Source organism: Semicossyphus pulcher, unplaced genomic scaffold, assembly GCF_022749685.1.
Source record: "Semicossyphus pulcher isolate SPU_LCO1_2020_fin unplaced genomic scaffold, fSemPul1.0.p SCAF_24, whole genome shotgun sequence".
Classification (NCBI taxonomy): domain Eukaryota; kingdom Metazoa; phylum Chordata; class Actinopteri; order Labriformes; family Labridae; genus Semicossyphus; species Semicossyphus pulcher.
Window position 1 is genome coordinate 4,400,438 of NW_027211698.1, and position 25,739 is coordinate 4,426,176.

The 25,739-nt window shown below is 42.5% G+C and overlaps 3 protein-coding genes across 4 annotated transcripts; all 3 read left to right on the forward strand.

The window, feature by feature from the left end:
• Positions 1-389: 389 nt before the first annotated feature.
• cnppd1 (cyclin Pas1/PHO80 domain containing 1) lies at positions 390-6,057 on the forward strand. The gene is made up of 8 exons (XM_069674996.1): positions 390-552; positions 1,110-1,212; positions 1,897-1,978; positions 2,067-2,187; positions 2,355-2,483; positions 2,572-2,633; positions 3,241-3,358; positions 4,693-6,057. Exons 1-8 carry the CDS (start codon positions 490-492, stop codon positions 5,338-5,340), a joined length of 1,326 nt encoding a protein of 441 aa, XP_069531097.1. The 5' UTR covers positions 390-489; the 3' UTR covers positions 5,341-6,057.
• A 1,772-nt stretch (positions 6,058-7,829) lies between these two features.
• On the forward strand, positions 7,830-14,066 carry prkag3a (protein kinase, AMP-activated, gamma 3a non-catalytic subunit). Of its 2 annotated transcripts, none has more exons than XM_069675150.1 (13): positions 7,830-7,944; positions 8,068-8,107; positions 8,244-8,344; positions 8,443-8,524; positions 10,214-10,272; positions 10,453-10,513; positions 10,608-10,662; positions 10,737-10,863; positions 10,944-11,109; positions 12,441-12,478; positions 12,564-12,710; positions 12,792-12,985; positions 13,878-14,066. In XM_069675150.1, exons 1-12 carry the CDS (start codon positions 7,927-7,929, stop codon positions 12,906-12,908), a joined length of 1,011 nt encoding a protein of 336 aa, XP_069531251.1. In that variant the 5' UTR covers positions 7,830-7,926; the 3' UTR covers positions 12,909-12,985; positions 13,878-14,066. The 2 variants fall into 2 exon arrangements, with proteins under 2 accessions (XP_069531251.1, XP_069531252.1); XM_069675151.1 differs by having other exon boundaries at positions 10,453-10,498.
• A 1,128-nt stretch (positions 14,067-15,194) lies between these two features.
• retreg2 (reticulophagy regulator family member 2) lies at positions 15,195-24,098 on the forward strand. The gene is made up of 9 exons (XM_069675148.1): positions 15,195-15,471; positions 15,955-16,058; positions 17,418-17,448; positions 17,785-17,914; positions 18,715-18,799; positions 19,099-19,236; positions 20,588-20,676; positions 21,150-21,285; positions 22,169-24,098. Exons 1-9 carry the CDS (start codon positions 15,218-15,220, stop codon positions 22,978-22,980), a joined length of 1,779 nt encoding a protein of 592 aa, XP_069531249.1. The 5' UTR covers positions 15,195-15,217; the 3' UTR covers positions 22,981-24,098.
• Positions 24,099-25,739: the final 1,641 nt, after the last annotated feature.

Consider the following 25,739-nt stretch of genomic DNA (forward strand, 5'->3'; position numbering starts at 1 on the left):
TGTGGTAAAGTTATTATTTATAATTTATGAGTCAAAAAAATAGTTTATAAGTTAGGTTTGAATTTATAAAATTCAATTTTAAAGTATAGAGTTAGCTGCATGAATAAGTATGATCTTATGTTTGTTTAATAAACTCCATGACAAATTTTTGATTAGCATTTCATTTGATGTTTCCCATATTTCATGCATGTCATTGCATCCGATGCCATTTATTAATGCAACATTAAAGTCTGCATGGAATCATATGAACACTATCATGAGTAAGTTAAAAATAAACGTATCATATGTCAGTTTACAAATGTTGTGTAACAGCTCCGTCGCGCCCCCTCCCCTCTCAGTCTGTAAACAGCTGGAGGCTTCAGTTGTCTCTGACTGTTCCCGGTCAGGGCGTGTTGTTCAGACTTAGCTTTACTTGACAGGCGGGCGGGAGCCAGGCCAGACAGTCGTCTTCTCAACACTCAGCTGACTAATGTTTAATCCATAGTAAATATGGATTTCGACGCGTTATTTAACGAAAAGACGTTTCAGTTTTCGGACTTCCAGGAGTTCACGGTATGTTGTTTCTGTTAGACAACACTCAACAAAGTACGGAAGCTAGCGCTAGCTCTGTTAGCTAATGTAGCTGACGTTCACGTCACTCGGCTAAGTGAACGTTGTGTACCTTTTCTCAATATGCTGACTTAGGATATTATTTAGTTAGCTTATTGGCTATCTATCTTAGTTTTCTTGATAAATGTCTCAACCTGATGATTAAAAATGTGTCATTTAACAATTTTACAATAGCTAATAAACGTAAGTAACGTTTATCTAGCTTATATAGATAGCTAACGCTTCTAGTTTGATAGCTAGCGTTAGCCAACTTATGCTATGTTACCCTCTCCTATGGGCCTAGCATTGGCTTAGCGTGCGTTGTACAGCATGGTAGCTTTTTAATGGGTGACAGTTTCTTTAAATCATGAACTAATCTAATATAGTGTTGATTGAAGCCTATTTAAATCAGGGTGTTAATAAAAATACTGATGAGTATATTGGTTTGTTTATTGTAGCTATTTTAGTTCCGTAACGTTTTTATTAGGCTAGCTGTTATTTAAAGTGTTTGTTTTTTACAGTTTCTTCCTGGACACCAGAAGTTGACTGAACGAGTGAGAAAGCGACTGTATTATGGCCTGGATAAAGACGTTTCTTTAGACTCCCTCTCTTGCCCTGTTACAGGTAATTTTAAAGTTAGTCTTTGAACTAGGTTAAACAGTACAAATAGGCACATTCCTCCATGTGCAGGTGTCATTTTCTGACTCGTCATTGACGAGTCAGTGAATGACTTAAGTAGAGCGCATAACATTGTTCCTGTGCCTTGCATGAGTGTTGAGCCACTTCACCTTTTACATATTTTACAGAGTTACAACCTGCTTGGGCTGTTTACTGTATGATTAACAGAGAGCAGTCCAAAATCTGTTGGATAAACAAGTTAATCAAGTTGCACCTGATCTTAGTTGCAGAGTTTGCAAAGCGTTTAATATTTTTATTCTTATGTAATTTTGATTTCATTTTAATATCCCCCTCCCACTTAATATTTAAGGACTATTTTTTGTCAATCCATTGTTTAAAACCCCTCAGGTTTATTGCGAAATATGTTTTAACATACAGGGTATTTGTTTTGGTGCAGAACAATTACAGCAGAACTAGAATGAAGATAAATAAAAGATAAAGATAAGTAAAAGATGACAACATATAGAAAAACTAAAGGGGGTTACTACTTATCCAAGGCGCAATATATGAGACACTTTAGTGACAGCTTCAGTGTTGTTTCAGTATGCAAAGCACATCTTAAATGTGCAGAAGGAGTTTAAAAATAGTGGGTGTAATCATATAAGTTCACTCTTATCTCTGTGATTCCAGATATTGCCGTCGAAATCTTCCAGAAGTCCGCCCCAAGCCCGATAAGAAAGCTACAAAAGAAGTATGCTGCTCATGTTTCCAGGTTTGTACTGCTTGTATTACATTTATGCACACACTATGTTTTCATGCCATTCATTCATCTAAAACTCTGTTATTCTTTGTTGCTTCAGGGAGGCTTGCATCTCCCCGTGTGCCATGATGCTGGCTCTTGTTTACATTGAAAGGCTCCGACATAGAAACCCAGAATACCTACAAAAGATCTCCTCCTCTGACCTCTTCCTGATCTCCATGGTATGTGTTCTGGATTCAAAGGTCATTCTAAATGTGTCACAGTGTTATGTCTTGCAGCTCCTTTCAGTATTTCATTCTTTTGTTCCCAGGCTGTTGTTTTCTGCACACATACAGTGACTAAGATGATGTTGCATTAACAAACACACTCATCTCTCCCTTTGAATCAGATGGTTGCCAGCAAGTACCTGTATGACGAAGGCGAGGAAGAAGAGGTGTTTAACGATGAGTGGGGAGCAGCTGGGAAGCTCGACGTCAAAACTATCAACAACCTGGAGATGAACTTCTTGAATGCCATTGTAAGTGTGTGTGCGTTTACATGATGTGTCTACATGCATGTTTGCTTCAGGTTCAGGTCCAATCTTTTGTTTATTTCTTCTTTTATAGGAGTGGAGCCTCTTCACGGAGCCTAATGACTTATTTGATATTCTAAGTCAGCTGGAAACCAGGTCAGTGATAAACTACGTAACGTGTACACATTCAAATATTATACTCTAGAATAGGGATGCGCCGATCAATCGGACGCTGATCAAAAGCGTCCGATATAGGCTCTAATTAGGGGATTGGTGATCAGCCGATCACCTTTCAGAGTGCCGATCACTCCTGCCGATTACCTGATGTTAAATTTATGAGCCACTTTCACGCACCACACCAAGCAGATGAATGTTTAGGAGGAGGAAATCCCGCAGCATGCGCTCCTCCTGTGCCAGTGGTGCAGCGTCTCCGCTCTGTGACCCGCAGTGATCACAGACACAGATGCGCTCCAAAGACAGCAGTGTGTTTAACACACTTTAACAGACTTAATATTTTTATGTCTTGAATTTCTCTCTGTGTTATGATTTTTATATTCTTAGGAAGGTTGGAAAAATGCATTTAAATCGGTGATTGGATTTGTGATTGGCAGATCGTATCAACCCTAAAAATCCTGACCAGTGCATCCCTACTCTAGAATTTTTCAAGTAAAAAGAGACTTTGCAAGAGTCAAAACAAGTCTGTTTAAATTGATTTAAATTCACTGTCAAAAACCAAAACTGAAAAAGTTTTCTGTGTCCTCAGCATCGCAGAGCGGCAGGGGATGAAACGCGGCTGGTTCACCTACACTGACCTCTGTGTGCTACTGGAGCAATCAGCATGGAGCCAAGCCCTCACAGCAATCTACCAGCACTTTACCAAGGTGAGCTGGGAGGACATTTATAAGCGTAGGATGTTTCTGGTGTAATATACTCAGGGTTCCTACACTGTCTGGAAAGGTGAAGAATTCTGTTTTAGTCATTTAAAGGTCTGAATAAGTGTGGAAAGAGTGTTTTTCTAGTCTGTTGTCCTTATGCTATTTTCTACAGAATAACTAAAAATACATAGGTCATACAAGCTGAAGGTTTTTCATGGAGCTGTCGGCAAGGCAGCCAAAACATTTACCACCATGAGAAAACATCCAAGCAGAGCTTCATCTTGTCCAAAAAAGGCAAGAAGTATGGCATGCAGCTGAACACACACTCCTGCACAGAGCTGCCTCTGCACTTGTAGGTCAAGGCCTGCAAAATGGCTTTTCCCTGAGTGCCTTAAAACTGTAGCATTACAAACATCTGGAACCACGTTATGTCTTTGAATTTCATACGTGCAATGCATCACAAATAACTAAATATTAGTTCAGTGGTGACGTTATTAGAAAATCAAACAGTCGAACTTAACTCTATGCAAGTTAACATCATCTTTATTCAGTTTTTATGCAACAGAGACTTTAATAAGAGGGGTAATGATAATATTCGAACATTGATTCATTGCTTAAAGGGGAAATCATTTGAGAATAGGCAGCGGCGGTTAATTAACCTCCATTGTCTAAGGATTACAGGAACAATATGTAATATATTTACTGTAATTTATCATAAAATGGCCATGATAAGTCATCAGAGATTAAGGAAGGTAAGTTGAAATACTGGCTTCTCCGACAACAACGCTGCAGCCAGTTTATTCTCTCTCCGTCTGTGTGTGTTTTGGCCTGCACGGTCCCACCCTCTGCCCATTTCACCAGATATGAAACAGATTGGCACACAGGACTCGTTGTCAAAGGGCACGTCTTGCACTCGAGTAGGTTCAGTGTCCTAAACCTGGCAACCCGCGTGTGCTTCGTGTTGTACTAGAAGTGTAGCTCTGTTTGGGAAAAGGAGAGTGCAAGTGGTGGAGCAAGTGAGTGAGAGACGCAGGGAGTGAGTGTGTGTGCACAAGAGTGAACGAGGATCAGAGCGGATCAGAGTGTCATCGGTAACTGAAGATAACACGACTGTACAGTGAGGCTGTGTGTATAATAAAGCCACGTACTCCTTAAGACTGACTCCGCGCTCCCGTGTCTTGCTTCCTGCTCGCTGCTGTGTTTTAAAGTGACTGGAGTTAGCCCCGAAGCTAGCGCCAGCTTCGGCTCTGGAACGCTGGAGCAGGAAAGGCTATAATAAAGGATGTATGTGTGAATATATACGGTTTGATCATCAGTCTTAACCTGTATTTTATTCCCAGGTCTCCTGTATGCTCGGCCTCGTCTACCTGACCAGTGTTGCCGGCCTCATCGCCACCAGCGCCGTGCTGCAACAGCTCAGTCTCTCCAGAAGCGGCCACACCCTCCTTCCACCTCCGGCTGACATTAGCCCCGCCCACCTTGACATCCCAAACCTGAACTCAGAAGCTCCATCTGTAGCCCCTCGCCTCCCCTGTTGTGTTTTAGCCAACAAGAGTCTGAACCGCCACACTGGTGCACTTGGCGTCGGCGAGCAGCACTTACAAAACCCCCCTTCTGCTTCCTCACAGACATCAATATTGTGTCTCTGGGGGTCCCTTCTCGCCTCAATGGGTCACACACATCCTGAAACTAATTCTGACAAGGAAGCTCCTCAAACCTGGTCCCCTGCCTCCTACCTCTGCCCTGGATGTCTTGCAGCCCTCCCTCCTCTTCAGTGCGGCCTCAGAAACACCTCAGCACTCTTCACTCGCGGGCCCTTCGATAACAATCAGCGTCACGCTCCATGGCTCGCCTCGAGCCTTCTCGGAGGGGCCGAACCGAGTCTGAACTCTCGCCTGGGGGTGTTTCCCCCTGTGCAGATGGGACCCTGCCACCCAGAGGCTATTCTACCCATCAACAAAGCCCAGGCTCTGCTCATGCCCGGGTAGAGATGCTCCTGCTGTGACCTGTTTTAATGGATTCTGGAAATTTAAACCAGCATCACTGTCATGATTCATCCGGTCATGTTTGTGTTTACGTTTCCAGATCTTAAATGCAGGTCCAGAGGTGAGAGTGTGAGGCACATTTAAGACATCACAGGGTGGAAATTCACTTTAAGTTCACAACTCCATAATAAATTTGCCATCAGTTAAATGCCATAGTGTTCAGTTCATGCTCTGCAGCTTGAGAAGATAACAAGGAATGTGAATATAATTGATATGTTTTTCTTGGCTGCAACCTGAGGGGTGTACTAGGAAGCAAGATTAACAGGTTAGCAGGACATGTTGAGCCTAAAGCCACAGTTTTCAATGTAGCGACTCTTTTAGACATGAGTAGATCGCCATGTCTGCTGATTCTACACAACTTTTCTGGTAGGGACAAGGTTATCAGAAATCAGAGCCCTGCTTCAGTCTTCCTTTTCACACTGCTGGTGCTGCAGTTAAAATGCCAGTTTGCAGATTTTCAACCTCAGTCTTATCATGCTATCATGGGGAGCTAATGTCATTATAGCCCCCGGGAAACCCCCGTCAGACGACATAAAACGCGTCATCTGGCAGAGGCCAGGGAGCTCACTAAACTACACTTCCTCAATCTAGGACGCCGCCTCCGATGTCATGTCTCGTTCACAATCGGCAGGTTTGAAATGTAGACTGCAGACCTGAAGATCTTTTTAGGCGATCCACCGGTATATTCTCGTAGTGTTTCAGATTCTGCAGCGCTACCTGCAGCGATCAACGTCCTTGACTGGAAAACGCTAGTATTTCACTCCAGCGTCTCTCGCTGGGCCGTTCCTTTCAGAGGGAGGGGCACAATGCATGCTGGGTGTTGTAGGAATGTAGAATGGGCGAAACCACGAGCTGTTTGCACAACTTTCTCTACAGCTATTGCGCCAACTTCAGATATTATCGATTACAGAGAACACCAGCTTTGACTGAATTGCTCCTTTACTAGACTAATAGTCTATTTGTATTTATGACATCCAATCAATAACATTTATTTCACTTTATTTGAGCCAAAAACTAAAGAAATTCCTCATTGATGTGCATGATAAGAACCTGGCTGAAGTCTGGGTTAACATGTTGGGGCTTTAGGTTTTGTTAGCCAAGCTAACTCAAAGAAAGCCTGGCTTTGTTGATCTTGCTTCCAAGTTCACCCCTGTCTTCTGCAGCCCTCGGTTATTATTGTTTGAAAGATCAGACCTTTTAAGGTGGGGATGGAGGGCCTTTTTTTTATGATTGTTATATCAGCAGTAATGTTAAAGCACTTGGCAGCGCGATGAAAGTGTGAAGGTTTCATTATATCTGAAAGTTTTATTGCAAGTTTTTTTATGATGGGGATTTGTGAGAAGAAGGGATTTGTCTGCTGAATTTTGGCTTCGCTTTTCCACATGTTTTTATCCACTCATACGGAGCTACATTCACACACATGCAGCAAGCACTGATTTTGTACACCGCATAGTTTTTGTGAAACAAATTGCCACCTTTTGTTGTAAACTCAGAAGGAAGCATCAGTTTGAATGCAGAAGTCGTCTCCATACCTCAGCGTAAACATCACCTCATTTCCGGCCGTGTTATAGCTAACAACCACATTTGGTGGCAACAGCATGTCAGCTAACCTTTAAAAGCACTGTTCTGTGACCGGGTGAAGTTCAGCCAAAATGAAGAGCTTTAATGGTCTTTTATAAGCGGATGGTTTCTGGTTTTTTGAAGTGAGACTTTTGGTGCAGCATGCTAAGGCTAACAGGCAGTGTTTCTATGTTTGATTGCACATCTGGCTGCATGTTTTGTTGCTACGGGACATTTCACTCCACTATTCCTGCAGAGTCGAGCATCTTTTGAAACACCAGGAAGAAATGTAAAAATGTATTTTCTTTTTATATCCACAGTTACACACGGTCCCCCGGGACTTTTACTTTGTAAGTGAACTTTTTGACATACCGCTCGGAGCATCTGGATTTGATACACTTTGAAAGTCCTTTTAATTTTTGTACATGGTGTAAAAAACAAATACTGTACAAATCTGTAGAACTAATAAAGAAGGCATTTCTTTGAGACATTCTTTACTTATTATTTGTGTTACAAGTCGTGTGAATCATCATTTAAAACAGCCAATAATGTGTTTGTATGTTTGGCCTCTTGCAGAGACCTTTACAGCCTTGACATTTACTTTATATAGCGCAGAGTTCATGCTGTTTTATTTCGGACATAGCAGGGGAAATTCTCCCTTCCTTATAAAGGTTTGTAAAGCATCTTCGAGGATTAATTCTGCACCACATGTGAGATAAATCATTGCAAATGATTGTGCATAAGGTCAATGCATTCCTTTAAACAATGCGTTTTCCAGAGACTGGAAGGAGACCGGAGTCCCTCCCCCTGAGCCGGTGCCAGCTCCTTCCACCCCTCCCCTGCCTTGGCTGACACATACCACTCGAAAGTTCCTAATATAGACCCGACTGCTTTGTGGGAAAGGGTAACAAACCGATCGGACGCACCGACAGTTTGAAAACAAGTTTTTCATGGACACACCTCAGAGATATGGAGCGTCTCTCACAGGTGAAACACTGCTTTGGAATGAAAGAAAAGTGTTTGTTAGAGTTTGAACTGTGGTTGGAACAATGTGTGGGCTTGAAACTATCTTGAAAATCTCATGTGAATGCTTCGCTTGTTGTGTTGTAGGTGTCATTCCAAGGAAAGAGGCAGGAAATACAGAAAGAAGGTATGATAATGTGAGATGATTAGCATGTGTAAAGTGCATGCACACAGGGTTAGATGTTCATGCTTGTATTAGTAGATGACTTTGTGCTTGAGTGTGTGGGTAGTGTGATCAGCTAATATAACATGACCCCTCGCAGATGCTGATGCCACCGTCTACATGAATTTCATGAAAAGTCACAGCTGCTACGACGCCATTCCAACCAGCTGTAAACTGGTCATATTCGATACCAAACTACAAGTAAGACAGCTTTGAAAGGAAGCAAGCAAGACTTGCTTGTAAATTCATAAGAAGCTTTAAATGCTCTCTCTGATTGTGTGAAATTATTTCATCCACAGGTGAAGAAGGCCTTCTTTGCACTGGTGGCAAACGGCCTGAGAGCTGCGCCTCTATGGGACAGCAAGTTGCAGAGATTTGTGGGTGAGACAAGGATTTTTTTTTTGTTTTAAACTTCTAATGAAGATCGGGAATAAAACATTCAGTGTTACAAGAGAAGCAAACAAGCAAACAGACAAGTCAACAAGCAAAATAACGGTGATGAAAAGAGGGTAGGGTGCACAGCTATCCCCTTAACCCTCCCCCTCCCTGGGACTTCATGTTCATTCAAACCTTTATCTAATCCTCAAAAAACATTGAGGTTTCCCTAATTTCCAATGATGTCAGGAAACAGAAAATGACACAATTAAAACACCCCAAAACACTCAGTAAAAACAATTGCAAGCTGATTGTATTGCCTTCATTTGTCCAAGAGAAATTAGAGCGTCGATCCCGAGAGTGTGTTGCAAGTAATTCCACGTTTGGAGCACAAAAGCTGAAGGCGGATGTTCCTTGTTCAGAGTAAACGCAGAGAGGGACATGAAGCATAAGACAGACAGTAGAGCGAGTTTTGTCGGTTCCGGTGGTCCAGTTAAGCATGGATGATATGTCCAATAAGGGATTGAAAGATAAAGAGATGTGTCTGTGTGTGAGATGTCAAAAAGGGGTGATCAATGTCACTGAGTTTGCATCAATGTATTGAAGAAGGGGATGCCAAATCTTGTTGCAGTGCCTCTGTTCATCTCATAGTGAGAGCCGAATTATCTCCATATGAGTCACTTTGGTTTATAATAACAGGAGCATTAATCTGGTAACACTTCAAAATAAGGGTACAAATAATATTCTTAAGAAATGCTTAACTTGTGCTTAATCGGTGATGATTTAATGCAGGATGTGTCACGACTTCCTGTTGTTCAGATAAGATAAAATAAGATAGAGCTTTATTAATCCCACAGGAAATTTAGCTCTAAAAATAAAGTATAAAATTAGAGGAATACAAAAAAACAACTCAGATATAAGAGAAAATATAAAGTGTGTGGGTTAATGCAAATAAGACCGTGCCTGACCGAATATAATCATTACAACAAGTGATCTGCAAAAATAAGACAAAAGTAACGGTGGTTTTATTGCACGAGATTATGAATTCAAAAAATAGCACCTGATATAGAGTGTAACTGTACATGTAATATATGCATAATATGATATGCGGTAAAGCTAGATAGCACAGAAAGATAAAGATAAACTTTTTCTCATCAGCTTTTAATTTTAATAAGATAAGATAAGATAGTACTTTATTGATCCCCAGAGGGGAAAGTCGGTTGTTGCAACAGCACAAAGACAAGTAGGAAGTAAACAAAATAAGAGGTATATACAACTGGTATACAAAAGTGACATATAAGGGTAATGGCAGCAACATTTAGCAGTATGAAAAAGGTGTAATATAACCTGTTCTTAATTATTATGTACAATTACATTCATGCAGTATTTTTTGAAGTTTTTCTATAATACTGCCTTGTAGATTACATATTGTAATATTGTTATTCTATTAGGTCCTGTCTCTTGTGCAGTAACCCACACACTTTATATTCTATATTTTCATTTATAATTAAATTTTGTATTTCTCTAATGTTGTATTTTTGTAGCAATCTGGCGCTATAATTTCCTTCGGGATTAATAAAGTTCTGTCTTATGTTAACTTATCAAAAGGCCTACATTTTTTTTCTTATAATATACTGAATTTATTATAATATATATGTCTTCTAAAGTGTAACTAAAAATCCCTTTCTCCTGCAGGTATGCTGACCATCACAGATTTCATCAACATCCTCCACTGCTATTACAGGTCCCCTTTGGTAAGCATGAATACACTTCAGTTTAAAACAATTAGTATAGACAGAATGTTTTAGACAGGAGCTTCTTCAGTGCTGGGGCTGCAGAGCAGTGTGAAACTCCCACACTTCAGCAGAAGAAGGTTGCAATATTGATCTGATCTAACTGACTCACAACTTGACATTGTGGTTTCCCTGTTACAGGTCCAGATGTACGAGCTGGAGAGCCACAAGATTGAGACATGGAGAGGTGACTCATTTCAAAGTAAATAACTAACGCGGAGAATCGATGATGTTATCTCTGCAAACACGTTTCTGTGAATTTCCACTGAAGCTCTCTCTCCTCTTCCTCTGCCCAGACGTCTACTTACAGTCTTCAAATCACTTCCTCATCAGTATTACTCCCGAGGCAAGGTGAGCGAACACACATCAGATCTAATCTTTTAACTCGTCTTTCTGCCAGGCTATAAACTCCTCTTTGCTTTCAGCCTCTTTGATGCCATCTATTCCTTACTGAAATATAAGATCCACCGGCTCCCGGTCATCGACCCAGAGTCTGGAAACGTCTTACACATTCTGACCCACAAGAGAATCCTCAAGTTCCTTCACATATTCGTGAGCAAGCTTTAACTCTGGTGGTGATTTATTTTAATCTGTAAAAAGGACGGTGACATCAGAATAATTTCTGCTTTCAGGGGAAAAAGGTTCCCAAGCCTGCGTTCATCAGGAAGCAGATCCAGGAGCTCGGGATCGGAACGTTCAGGAACATCGCTACTGTTCAGCAGACGGCGACGCTTTACGATGCTCTCTCTATTTTTGTGGAAAGAAGAGTGTCTGCGCTACCTGTGGTGGACCAACAAGGTTAGTGCTTACATGTTATACTTTATTTTTTTAAATTTTATATATACAATCAGGCCAAATCCCAGTTCCACAACCCTTAGTCCTACTCCTACTTCTGGAGCACCCTCTATGTGATCCAGTGAGTGAACAGTGAGCTTGCAGCCGCAAGTCTTTTAAACATGGCGGGTGAAATAAAACACCGCTAGTACTCGACCACTCGGAAAAGATCAGCACTGCAGGCCCCGCCCTAAAAGTTCCTGGACCTTTGGAAAGTACTACCCCCCAAGCAGGGACTTTTCAGGGGGTAAATCAATGACCCCTCCTGCTATTAAAACATTCCAAAAGGTTCCTAGTTCCTGGGGAAAGTTCCTGCTGTCGAAAAAACACCTAGAGAAGAAAGCCTACAACAGATGGACCGAAAATGACGTGCAGGCCTTGCTGAGCATTTATACGGAAGAGGACATTCAGCAGGAATTGGAAACGGCGACCTGCAACGAGAAAGAGCACGCCATAATAGTTCTATGGTTGTCGGAGCTCAACATCGTCCACACTGCCAAACAAGTGCGAGAGAAGCTGAGGAAGCTGAAACTGTACAAAAAAGTAAAGGACTACAACGACCACAGTGTCTCAGACCGGAGGACCAGCAAGTGGTCTGACCGCTGTGGAAACGCAGACAGCATAGGGCCAAAGGAACCGTTTAGTTCCTTTGGCCGAAAAGAACCTTTACATAATCCTTTGCATCAACATTATACAAATAAAATTCAGAAGATTCTAAAGTATTTGCATGTTTAATTGTGAAGATATGGGCTTCTTTCCCTGCCCCAGTAGTCATGTCCAATGTTACAATGCCTCAAAGCATTCTGGGAATTTTCTTCTACCACTCTGTTTGCAGTTTGCATCTGAAAACACTCAGTTTAGCGTTCTAGGAGACCCTTGGATTCCTGACAGAAACAGGACGTGCTACCCTCCCTGGGAGTGCACAAATCCAAACAGAGGCAATTCCCAGAATCCTTTGCAAAATTAAGCGGTAATACAAGCAACATGGCTACTAGTGCTTGGACGGAAGCCCAAATCTTCCCAATTACTCATGCAAAAAATTGTCATTGACAGTGCAGTTATTACCATGTCCCATGTGTGAAGCTTGAAAAATATGACATGACAAATGGTGTCCCATTTCTGGGTAAAGAATTCTCCCCTTATCTCCATTTTAAGGGGCCACTACCTGGTCAAGGTTACTCCAAAACCAGGGGTACATCCCAGATTTGGGGATTGGGATTGGGTTAGCCTAACCCTATTAAAAAGGTTCGAACTTGAGCACTGATATAACAGCATCTAACCGTTTCTCTCCTCAGGCAAAGTGGTGTCACTCTACTCAAGATTTGATGTCATTGTAAGTACTTCAGAGAAATATGGTTCCTTTAAGAAATCTCTAACACTGCTCTAACACTGTTGAACGTGTGTTCCCTTCATCGTAGAATCTAGCCGCCCAGAAGATGTACAACAATCTGGACATGACGATGCAGGAGGCGGTTCGCAGGCGCACCTGTTTTGTCGAGGGAGTCATCAAGTGCTTCCCCGATGAAACCTTGGAAACAATCTTAGACCGTATCGTCAAAGCTGAGGTACATACGTTCCTCCAAAGGGCTCAGAAATGTCTCATCAGGAAGAACCCTCTTTCCTTATCACTATCCTCCTCATCCCAGGTCCATCGGCTGGTCCTGGTGGACAGAGCTGACGTGGTGAGGGGCATCATCTCTCTGTCTGACCTGCTGCAGGCGATGGTCTTAACCCCCGCAGGTATTGAAGCCCTTTTGTCCTAGCACCAGGGGGGGGCAGAGGGTCCCATTCCATCCATTACCACCAGTGTAGACTTGAGTCCTGGTCGTGTAACAGCCAGGTAGGCTCTGGAGCCTCCTTCCAACCCAAACTACCCCAAACTACCAAACCACTACAACCCCCTCCCACCCTGTTGTCTGGTTGATAGAGGCATTGACCCCCCCACAATAGATTACCTGAAGCTCCTTTGTTCCATGTTCTGTGCAAATGACCAAATCTTGTACAAGGCTATGCACGTGCTCTCACTCCCCCAACCCAAGCTGCTTGACAGTTGCTTTTAATGCAAGAATGGTGTGATTTTTTTGGTGTGTCCATAAGCCTTAAGTTGTGTGTGATGACAACTAGTATCTACAAGCCTGCGAAAGACAATAGTGCAAGTATCAGGAGTGCAACAATGCTGAATATGATTTAGAAAAAATAAGTAATTATGTAACAAATGGGTTAATATACATGAGGTAGATAGTTTCCAGTATTCACAGTAAAAAAACTGCATTATATTCATGCCAGATGATGGATATTTACATGAATAAAATGTGTGTCCATACACTTTACAAAGCAATTTACGGTTAAAGGAATATGACTTAAAGTCTGACTTTCTAAAAACCGGTATAGGTTCCTAATTGAGGCGGCGTTCATGCCAATTTTCCCTGTCGGAAACTTGTTTTTTTATCATTTTACACATAGTAAGATTATATCTGATCATGAGATATTCAGCAACACGTAATGCTTTTTTTGCTCAATAGCTAGTAAAAATATGGAGGGCTATTTTCACATTTTTGCAAGATGTTTTGCACAAAAATGTTGCAAAACTATATTTTTTATGTTAAGAGATATACCTTGGAAACTTAATTATGCATGTTTTATGTTTATTCTGTGTCTTTCAGAGTAGATTTGTTCGAGGCACACATGATGGTAAGTTGCTGAGTTAAATGACGGTAGCTTTTGTCTTTCAGAAATCAACTTGTGACTGAAATAAGAGGAGGAAAAACTCCCCGGCCCTGCTGCTGTTTACATTGTCTTCTGATCTGTGTTCTGTCTTCAATTACCAAAAATGGAGCTGACCTTAATACTGCATACAGGTCTCAACGAAGATGCCCATATTGGCTGCATTTGATCAAATTGATCAATATATGTTTACTCATTACTGTATATATCTGTATTAAACATTTGTATTAAAACCTACTGCTGTGTAGTCTTTTCAATGTTATTTCCGGAGAAATACAGCATGTGGACAATGGTTTAAGTCTGTTATATAATAGCAGAGTAAGTTAAAACAAGGATAAAAACACAGAAACACGCACAGAAAACAAAATACAACATACAATTTGGATAGTTGCAGTAGTAGTAGAAGTAGTTGTAGTACAGGTAATACAACATTTCATGCTTCATTAGCCTCACGATAGGACAGTAGGGCTTTAACCCTATTCTCTACAGTAAACAAGGAAACACGTGACTATATATTTTTTTCTCATCCGTGACGGGCCTTGTGATCCGTCCGCCCATCTGTGTCATTGGTACATCAAGTTACCGGAAATGTGGAAGAATAAGAGCGGATATTGACAATCCCTTCAAAGTAAAGTGAACGTAGCGGACACAAAATTAATTTTAATTTTTTTTTAAATCTTTTATAAAGCATGTGTAGGTTTGACATTACTTTCTGATAAGTATGAAAAGCAAAATGACTCGTTTTATAACCTGTGTTGGTTTCATATGGGTGCTATTAAATTTTATCATAATTTACGCGATTAACTTTAACATTAGTACTCTGAATTTCTTGACACCAATTCATTGAGGATTTCTGTTTGGTTGTTTTTTGTTTTTAAGTCGCAACAACTACGATTTTTGTGTTTTTCATTTCTACATCTATTTATTTACATAAATATAATTGTTTGTAATTAGTAGTAATTCTTCTCAACTCCTCCTTATTTCTAAGGCCCCAGGCTTTAAGTTCAAGTGTTTGTATAATAGTTTAATTTTTCTGACCATGATAGCTTGTAAAAGTAAGTAATAAGTAGAAAGTAAATCAAACTGAGGACAGGCCGTTTTTACTTTTTTTTTTTCAAGATGTTCTACATAAGAAGTATTTAAAAAAGAAAAGGCATAATTAAAAAGCACAGATTTTAATTGATGTTTTGAGACACATAAAAATCATAAAATATATTGTAAAAAAGTGGTGTGGCTTATTGTGAAAGTCACAACCGGAAGTTGCATTATTTTTAAGCCTGTCTCACTTGACGCCTCTCTCTCCATATACCCCGTGATATCCAAAACAACATAACAAAGTGGGGGAAACATGGCGAGCGGAGAGGAGGCCAGAAGACGCCCCTCGGTTTCCTCGTCTTCGGTCGGGCTGGAGTCTCTGTTCCCCGAGGGGAGTTCGGAGCAGGCCTGCGGGGACGTAAACCCGGAGCTCGTCCGCCTGCGAGAGCGTCTTCAGGGCTGGCTATCGCAGTATGAGCCGCTGCTGCTGTGGGTGCAGAGGCTGCTGGTGTGGGAGAGGCCGTTGTACAGCATCTCTGTCGCCCTGACGCTCAACACATTATTCTGGTAACCGTCGAGTTCGTGTTGAATCATGTTTTTGATATCTCAATAAGGATGCATTTAACATCATTAGCTAGCTGGCTAACGTGCGCGAGGATATTAGGAGTGAATGTCAGGATAAGTTAGCTAATCCCACGTCTTTAGCCGGATGCTAACGCAGCATGTAAGCAGTTTAAACCTAATTTTCAGCAGGGCTGATGTGGTGTCATGCATTTAACAGTGGTAGAAAAACATTATTTCGTTGACAAAATCGTTAACCAGAGTTATTTTGAGTTGTTACACTCTTTAGCTTCTGTTTAGCTTAATCCTACAAACACTCATGTCATGCTTCTGAGTGGCCGAGGCCCTTCCTCCCAGCTGACAGCAACAGCTAACTAACAGATGTGTAGCAGAGATGTATTTATAAAGTCTAATTTTAAAGTGGCATTTATTCAAATGTATTATATTTATGTGTCAGCCAATTGACAGGCTGTTTATCCATCTCCACAGGCTGCTGTCATCCACCTCCCTGCGGCCTCTCTTCCTGTTGAGTGTGTCCCTGCTGGGGCTCATGCTGCTGGAGAGATGGAAGCCCAAGTTGCCTATCATCACTGGTGAGCTCAGGCCCTTTTGTGTAATTTGAATCTGGTCCCGGACTTTGTCACTCATTACCCAAGCAAATGTCCGCAGTTGCCAAGGAATTAAAATCTTTATTTGTGGAGCACAGTGCTTTCACTGTATGGGGAAGCCTGAAACAAGAATGTTAGTGTTTACACTGTGTGGGCCTATCTGCTTAAGGGGAAAGTCTGGCATTTTTGAGAAATGGGCCCTATTTATACACATTTTGCAGTTTAAATAAATAATAATGTCTGACAACATTATGCATACAATCTTTACAGTGATTTACCTTTTTGTTAAAGTAAGATGCTTTTTAGTAAACCAGAAACAGCCATTAAATCGTCCTCTTTAAGGCCACCAGACTCCATTAACAAAAACAGTGATTTTACTGTTGCAGAACACAGGAGTTGCTGGTAGATTACTGCCTCGACTGGTTAGTTTGTTCTGTTATTGTGTTGTCTGAACTAGCCCTTAAAATCCCCAAAGTCGCACAACAATAAAAATAAACTGGGTGCCTGTTTGGCTCTGCAGTTGGATTGCACGTCCCATGCTCGGGGGCTCAATCCTTGATGTGGCGGACCCTGGGTTCGGCTCCCACTCCCGGCCCTTTACCGCGGTTCGTCCCCACTCTCTCTGCCCCAACGCTATTCTTTGTCCTCTCTCTCAATAAAGGCATAAAAGGCCACAATATTATGATAATAATAATGCAAATAAACTATCCAGTGGAGGCAAAGGTAGACGAGCAACTCCCATTTTCTGCTCGGTAAAGTTAGTCTTTTTATAGATGGAGTCTGGTGGCTTTGAGGAGAGCGAATACAATGTCTGTTTCTGATTACAAGAAGCATCTGACTCTTTAACGAATAATGTATATCTCTGTAAGGAACCCTTCTGTGGTGTAGTCAGACACTTTAAATAGCAAACTGAGCCTGCCCTTAGCAAAAACGAGCACTTTACAATTACCCTGAGAGATAACGCTGCTACCAGTCCAGCCAGTCTTAAGACGGACGGCTGTAGTAATCTACTGGTTTAAAATACTGAAAGTAGCCTTTAAGATTTATCCTAAAACACAGGTGTATATTGTGTTTTCACCCTCCTGGTAGGGTGTCAGGTTAGGGCATGAAATTATTCAGTCATACTTCCAAGAAAATCAAGTTTTCCAATACACATATAGGGTAGGACAGCTAGATCTTTAAGTGAACATGTGATCAAACACACTGCATCTTATCAGACATGGAAAGTACAGTTTACATGCTTCAAAGTCCACAAGCACAACCCTTAAAAGCCCTCATTGAGACGTTTCCTAAAACGCATTTGATGGTGATCTGCTGCTAATTGTGTGTTTTCTCCCACTGCAGTTCAACATGCAGAGGCTCAGCCTGTACAAAGGTGTGTACATGATAAACAGATTACTTGTATTATAGTTTTCTACATTGCGTTTGTGTCTTAATATCCTGTTGTGATTCAAAATAAGAGCATCTGTTGTATGAAAACAAGGTGCATTAGTCTGCCTGTATGTTTATGCTACACCGTATCATCAGAGCTAATGTCGCCAGTCTAGTTTGTGTCTGCATTTTAACACAGTCATTACATGATGATGGAATCCTACACTGCCTCTCTGCAAATCATTTAAGTGCAGCCTGAAGCGCTTCAAGTACAGATTTAAGTGTTGATTTTGTCACTCTTTGTCCTTGTTTGTTTCTGCGTGTTCTTGTTTGCGTGCAGTGAAACAATGGGCGAGGAGCAGCGCCTGCTCAGCGTCCCCGAGCTCAGTCACCACCTGGCTGAGAGCTACCTGACCTGGTGCCTGTACCTGCAGGAGATGCTGCAGTACAAGAGGCAGAACCACGGCAAGGTACGGCGACTCAAGATGACGGATTGTAAAAGAATTAAGAAGAGTGTCGCATACTCGCGCTCTCTTCGAAACCACCAGACTCCATTGACTAAGACAGTAATTTTACCTGGCAGGGCTCAGGAGTTGCTTGTCTGCGGCTTCCTCGGCAGGGTGATTTATTTGTATTGGTGTGTGACTTTGGGGTTTTAATGGGTTAGCTCTGATTTAACACAACACAAACAAACTAATCTGTCATGGCAATGTCGGACAAGACGCACCAATGTTCTGTGGGGTAAAATCACTGTTTTTCCCAATGGAGTCTGGTAACCTTGCAGAGGGATGTAGCTAACATCTGTTTCTGGTTATAAAATGATTACACCTTAACTTTCTGTAATGTTGTCAGCATTTTTAACAAAGATATGAGCCTGTAAGTGGTGATAACAAGCACTTTTAGGGTTGCATTTGCAATTCCAACAGTTTTGCACCTGTTCAAAAATGAGGCCTCAGTTTAAAAATACCTGAATTCCCTTTAAGTCTATAAAGCATGGGTTTTAACGTGCACCTTGTTGCAAAGCAGACGCACCCAAATTCTGCATGTCAACATTGCGAACAATATGTCTGAATAAACAGCACAAACATTAGATGAGTTTACCAGCAGATAAAATGCACAGGGCACAATGAAGCAGCTGCTGCAGTTCCTCTTTTATACTGTACACAAACGCACCTGCAGAGAGGACACCCTTTCACTTCCTCATCTTGCACTCTATGCAGCTTAAAGGATTAGTCGTGTTTTTCTCTTATTACTTGTTCTTTTCCCCCAGTTCTGTGTGATGATGTGCAGCGGCTGTTTCGTGCTTGCCGTGGTCGGACATTATGTACCGGGAATCATGATCTCCTACATCATAGGTGAGTCCTCTGTTGCCTGATTTACATTAACGAAGCTGCAGTACTTTCCCTGAACTTCTGTGGAGTTGTGTGCATGTCATGACAAACAGAGGGTGTGTTATATCAGGTAAAAACAGCCGTCGGTGGAGTCGTTATATTTTCTTGTGGTTTTGCATTCTTTGTTAATGTATTTACTTAATATCAGGAAACCTGTTGGTGCAAGCCTGCTCACTTATTAGCTTACATTATTTGATCCTTGTAACAAAACTCTGTGTGCATTTGCAGCATCATTTGTTTTATGTATATTTTTCTCTTGTTAGTGCTGAGCGTGCTGCTGTGGCCTCTGGTGGTGTACCACGAGCTGATCCAGAGGATGTACACGGGCTTGGAGCCGATCCTGATGAAACTGGACTACAGCATGAAAGGAGACACTGAGCCCCGCAAGCACGACAAGAGGAGTGAGTGCTGCTGGGACACTTTTTCTGTGACAGATTAAGGCCGAAGTCCTTTAGCTACTTAGGAATATGTTGTAGCAATAAAACAAGATGTTAGCATGTGAGGAGGAGGTGTCCCAACCTCTAATCTCTATTTACACACAGGACCGGACTTTGGTGTGAGAAGTGTTCTGGTTTCTGTTTGTAGTCCAAGTTGTATTGACCAATCACGTATCGGCTGGCTTCGGTGTATGCAGAGGAAAAGCAGGCGGAACGAAATCCACCGTAATGACATCCCGGCTCCATCAGCTATAATCTGACACTGATGTGTTTACCTTTGTAAACAGACATCTGCATCCAAGTGCAGCCGATATGTTCTAAAGCAAACATTTCAAGGGTTTAGATTTCTACTTCTACTCCCCTGAATGCATCATAAATGATGGCTCCGACCTCCGTTCAATGAACTTGTCATTTTAAAGTAGTTTTCTTCTCCTCTTGAGGACAGACCTGACAAAGCTTTATGTCGACTTGTTCCTAATCTGCATCATGATGTTGTTACTTAAGAGCCGTTAATTAAAGTCAATCACAAGAAAATCTGTTTCTGTTTCGGCTTCATCCCGCTGAAGTAAGCCCGAGTGCCGACTCTGTGTGACTTCCTGTTTACAGGGAAACTGAGACCATACCAGGAGGGGAGAATTTACCTTCACTTTTGATCTGAACACACGGTCGCTTCTCAAGCTGCTAACTGGACTGTAAACAATGCAGCGCACGGAGGAGGAAGTCTTAGCTGGAGGTTGTTTATAGCTAACCTCTGGCTACACCAGAAATACAGAGAAGTTGGCCGTGTTTCCTAGAGGCTATATGATCGTTGATGGGTTTTGAGATTACCCTACATCTAATCTTGGATCCCATCGGCTATAGCCTGACTACGATTTCAGCTGTGTCCCAATCCAGGGGCTGCAGCCGTATTTCAAGGCTGATTGCGTCACAGAAGCGCGTCGAAGGCTCCTTCAGATGCAGCCGACAAATGCGTCCTGCAAATGCCTGCTTTTGCCCTCCACACAGACTGTTTTTCCTGCAGCAGCCTGCTGATACGTGATTGGTCAATATTACTCGGACTACAAGCGTACTACAAACGGAAGCCCGAACACTTACCGTCCCTAAAATTCACGTCCCTGCCTGCAGATTCTACGGTTCTATGTAGATTACCCTTCATCAGACACAAACCACGTGTTGCATAACAAGTTCCTCTGGTTAAATTTGTACCTATATGAAATATCTCCCAGTGTAACAGTATGTTCCCCCTATACATACATGTACTATACTCTAAGATTGAACTGGGGTGACATTTGTGTGTATGTTTGATTTATAACAGAGGTGAAGAAGGAGGTGGAGGAGGGCGACGAGCCGAGGGCTGAAACGGAGAGCGAGAGTGAGGAGGAGCTGTCCTGTTTCGCACCGACGGTATGGACACACTTTTATTATTTATATTTCCACAAAATATTATGAGCTATAATGTTTTAATGACACTAATACAGTAGGTTTGCATACCGTAGATATGTATATTGTAATTCCTATAATACAACCCTAACGTAAGTCTGGTACATCAGTAGAAGAAGCAGCAGCAGTAGCAGCGCGAGCAGGATATGCTTTGTACCTAGCTCATCCTTCGGTTAATATATATATATTAGGAGCTTGTTTTGCAGTTTAGTAAATGCCTTCAGGGAATATATTACAAGTACTACGACATTCCTTGCATGTGTGGGACATATGTTGTGAACTGAAAACTTTGTTGTAATGTCAGGTATTCAGTCAGAGTGTCTGCATGTCTATGATATCACCCTGACTGAGATTAAACGCCTGCTGAGCCAGCACAAAAAGTTAATGATACCTTTGTGTTAAGCGGTGACCTAACGCTGTGGTTCCTTGTCTGTCAGGTGGATGTGAAGACCACAGCTCTGGCGATGGCCATCACAGACTCGGAGCTGTCAGACGAGGAGGCGTCCATCTTGGAGAGCGGAGGGTTCTCGGTGTCCAGAGCGACGACTCCTCAGCTCACCGACGTCTCAGAAGGTAAACGATCGCTCGAATCAACAACGATACAGGAGATGTTTGTTTCCTACCTTTATTAACCTCATTAAAATCTGTCCTAGAACTTTGAAGTTAGTCAGGGCACACAACTTTTAAAACATCCCTTTGCTTTTGACTATTTTATTTGCTTTTATGTTCTTGCAGTATTTTGTCCTGTGTATTCTTTGCAGTTGTAAGATTTATTGGGACCGTGCTGCATGGAGATTCTGCTCATAAAAATAGTTATATAATTAATATTAGGCCTGCACAATATTGGAAAAAAACATGCATTGCGATATCTTTTTGTTCTGCGATATTTATTGCGATTTTAGATGACTTTAGGCATTGCTAATGTATGTTTAATCAGCCTGATCAGCCCCGTAACAGTCACTTCATGAAACAAATAATCGTGCTTCCTGTCGTTCCTGTCGGCACACACAGCCTCAGGCGGTGTGTGTGTGTGCTTATAAGCCAGCTTGTGTAACAGAGCTGCTGCCGTCACAGATGATGTCGGCGGGATGATCGAGGCTCCGTTACGTGGGGTGTCACCTCGTTCCGGTGCTGGTTAACGCTGTGGTTACACAAACGAACAGGAGCGGACGTGCCGCGAGTGTTTACGTTTTTTTACTTTTTGCAGCACACACATGGTGTGAGGTTGTGTGTGCCAACAGGAAGCAGGAGACGCGAGTTTTCATGCTTGTTTACAGGCAGGTGACAAACTGTCTCTGCCCTTGTGCACCAGTAGTTTTCTTTTAGCTCGGTTAATGCAGGATGTTCAGCTGAAGTCGGCACTCAAGCAAACGGAGCGACAACTGTATATTTGTGATTTATTGCTTAGTAGATTTTGGTCGGCTCAGTTGATTCATTTTGTCTGTCTCTGCTGCAGACCTGGACCAGCAGAGTTTACACAGCGACCCGGAGGAGTCCTACCTGCGGGATCTCCCAGAGTTCCCCTCAGTCGAGGAGTTCCCGTCCATGGAGCACCACCTGCTGCACTTCCCTCTGCGCGGCCCCGGCCAGGCTGACGGAGCCCAGGCCGGAGCTCCATCAGAGGGGGAACCTTTGAGCCCCGCCAGCCTCCTCATCCAGCAACTCGCGTCTCCGCTACATTTTGTGAACACGCACTTCAACGGACACGGACGACCACCAGGGGGTGAGGAGGGCATGCGGCATGTGCCGGGCGCTGCGGCGGCAGAGGCAGGAAGCCAGGGCGGAGAGGAGGAGGAGGAGGCGGAGGGGGAGAAGGAGGAGGAGGAGGCGGTTACCCAGGAAACACAGCGGTCCTTGGAGGCCTTGAGCGAGGAGATAGTGAGCACGGCCATCTCCACTGTGGTGCAGAACACTCTGTCAGCCCTGCTGCGCTCCACGGAGGCCAGCGAGGATCCGTCTCTGGCCGAGTTCCTTCCTACTGATACCCCACCGGAAGCACTGGAGACCTCCACCCCGCCCGCCGTTACAACCGCTCACACTACAGTTACTACATTAGGGCCGCTGGGGGCCGAGGAGGACCTGGAGGGCGGCGCCGGCGAGGAAATCCCTGACGACACACTGGTTCCCACCGAGGAAGAGGACTTTGAGCTTCTGGACCAAAGTGAACTGGAGCAGGTGGACGAGGGGCTGGACCTCGGCTCTGACGGACAGGCGGTGGGAGGAGCCTCAGAGACACCTCCATCCCCTCAGCATCAACCTCAGTCATAGCTTTCCAGTCCCCTCCCCCCTGCGTCCTGCTCCTACTGTTTTGTTTTTATTTGTACGTTAGAACTACATTATATTCATACATACTATATACGAAACATTTATCGAAGAGTTTAACACGGTTGGTTGGTGATTGTGCGGCAGATGGTTGAATTATGGGGCGCTCTGCTTTGTCATTACAAGGATCTGTTCAGCCTCGGTAGCTGCTTCTAGTCCAGGAGCATCGAAATCATCAGTTGCTATCACGTAGCAGTCATACTGACAGCTTTGGTTTGTGCATCTAAATACTCAAAACTAAAACAGATATCATTAATGATGCAGTTACAGAAGAGCTGTTTTTTGTGGTGATATTCTGCCGTTCTAGTGACATCGTTCTTGTTAGGGGTTAGAAAACATTTTTTGATCATCAAGCATTGAAATGTTCTCAAAACATTAGCAAGCAAATCTTTCTTTGTGGTGGAAAAACAAGTACAAGTTTAGCCTCCATCACAATAATGCTGCCTTTATTTTCTACCTTGGCTGAGAGCATGACGGGGGAGTTTCAGTATTTTTAAACCTAGGCCCAATTTTTCACACATTTTTGTGTCGAAATGACCCGAGAGGTACAAAAAGTTTTGGAATTGTTTGAGTAGATGCTTCTAGCAGCAGATGCAAGACAGGGTGTAATAGCTGCATCAAACTACGTCCTCTTAATGTTCTTGTTTTTGCTCTGACAGGATCAAAGTGTCTGTAGGGATCCTTTCTGTAATGTTGTACAAATTAGATCTGGTTACATTGCTCTCTTTAAAGCCACCAGACTCCATTGACAAAACCAGTGATTTTACCTTGAAGAACACAGGAAGTGCTGTTCTACTGCTGCCTTGATTGTTTAGTGTTTGTTCTTGTGCGACTGCGTTTTAAATGGTTAGTTCATCCATCCATACATACATTATCTATACTGCTTATCCTGTTCAGTGTCGCGGTGGGCTTGAGACTATCCCAGCTGTCATTGGGCGAGAGGCGGGGTTACACCCTGGACTGATCTCTGCAGAGTCATTTGACCCGGGTCTGAATGCCGATTGGAACCTTTTAAACTGAACAACAAAAGCTGGGTGTTAGCGGGTTTTTTGACCAGTGGGAAAGCGGCTCTAGAGACAGACAACCATTCAGGGCAATTGGGAGTCCCCATTAACCTAACGAGCATGTGTTTGGACTGTGGGAGGAAGCCGCAGTACCTGGAGGGAACCCACGCATGCACGGGGAGAACATGCAAACTCCACACAGAAAAGCCCACGACGTCTGAACCGAGATTCGAACTAGGAACCTTCTAGCTGTTAGGCGACGGCGCACACACTATTTGCGCAGCACGCAATAACACAAAAACGCACAGATTGAGGCCGAGGTAAAAGAGAGTAGAAATGACTGCTTTTGTCAATGGAGTCTTGTGGCTTTGAAGAGAGCGATTTAGCTGCTGTTTGTGGTTTCAAAGAGCATCCTACTCTTTAACAAAAAGGTCTATCTCCATAATATCGTCAAAACAAGCTCTGTTAGTGGACGTACTTTGTTGCCTGTAATTGCAGGCTGAGCTGATTTCCAAAACAGTTAGTGCAGCCGTAAACATGTAGAAAATAGGGTGCAGGTTACAAAGCACTGTAATTCCCATCAAACCCATCCCCCTTGTTTTCTGAAGCAGATGTTTATTTAGTTGGTGTTAGGAAGAGTTGAAATGTTGGATTATATAAGTAATAATATATGCTATAAATTATTTAATTTAATTATCAGTCGATGAAACTTTATTTTTGAGCTGAGGGGGGAGTTTAAAGTCAATTGAATCCTTTGGGTTCCCCATAATGATTGTATGATAATTGTTTTAATGATGGACGACGCGCAGGTTTGAGATGTAGTTACGTACTCCCAGAGTTAGTCTTAGTAAACAATAGTGTTATCCTTCACGTTATCCGAGGTCTCCAGGGTTACAGTTCAGGACAGAAGCGTTGGTGGTCTTTCACTTGTTGCCTGGAAACGGAAACTTGACATTGTTGGATGTTTGCCGAGTCGTAGATCCTCACCCATGAACACATAAGTGACTTTTATGTGGCCAGATAAAAGAAACGTTCCTGACTTTTCCTCTCTGTGAATGATGCCTCGTTTTTATTCAGATTTGTGAATAGAATTTAATTTCTTACGTGCATATTTAATTAAATCGATTCTTGATATTGTTTAAAAAGAAACACAGGCTTCTTGTGAGATATACCCATATATTTGTACGTGTATAGTCATCACTGGGATGTGTATATTTGCAGAATAACCTCCTCTGTGCCACGACAAGTCCACGCATGCTGTGCATCACGCATGTATTTACCACGATGAGGTCAATTTTCAAGAGTGTTACTTTCACCAGAGCTGATTTTCTTCAGTTTTTGGAGGGACAAAATAGTTCAATTATAATCTGTCCGTCATTGAGGAAAAGAAATCTCTATAAAGAGGCCATTTTTTCCTTTCCGTTAAACCACTCAGAATCCGAATCTCAGGGGTGGGTTGTACAAATTGAACATAGCATCGCAGAATTTATGTCCATTTCCCGACTTGTCGTAGTGCATCGTATTTGTACTAACCTTTCCTTTTTGCAGTCAGCGCCTCCTTGTGTATAGTGTAGAGAAATGCAAAAAAAAAAAGAAACATGTATATTCTGCATGTAAAAACAGCACTCTGTTCAAGTTCTCCTTGTCAGCTGACAAAGTACTGCACAATTTGTGGGATAAAAATGAATGTTTCAGGTTAAA

Coding starts and splice junctions, on each gene's coding strand:
- cnppd1 (XM_069674996.1), top strand. CDS start 490: ATGGATTTCGACGCGTTATTTAACGAAAAGACGTTTCAGTTTTCGGAC. Junction 2,484..2,571: donor TGAACTTCTTGAATGCCATT/GTAAGTGTGTGT, acceptor CTTCTTTTATAG/GAGTGGAGCCTCTTCACGGA. Junction 2,634..3,240: donor CTAAGTCAGCTGGAAACCAG/GTCAGTGATAAA, acceptor CTGTGTCCTCAG/CATCGCAGAGCGGCAGGGGA.
- prkag3a (XM_069675150.1), top strand. Junction 8,525..10,213: donor CAAGTTGCAGAGATTTGTGG/GTGAGACAAGGA, acceptor TTTCTCCTGCAG/GTATGCTGACCATCACAGAT. Junction 10,663..10,736: donor AGTATTACTCCCGAGGCAAG/GTGAGCGAACAC, acceptor CTTTGCTTTCAG/CCTCTTTGATGCCATCTATT.
- retreg2 (XM_069675148.1), top strand. CDS start 15,218: ATGGCGAGCGGAGAGGAGGCCAGAAGACGCCCCTCGGTTTCCTCGTCT. Junction 18,800..19,098: donor CATGATCTCCTACATCATAG/GTGAGTCCTCTG, acceptor TTCTCTTGTTAG/TGCTGAGCGTGCTGCTGTGG. Junction 20,677..21,149: donor TGTCCTGTTTCGCACCGACG/GTATGGACACAC, acceptor CTTGTCTGTCAG/GTGGATGTGAAGACCACAGC.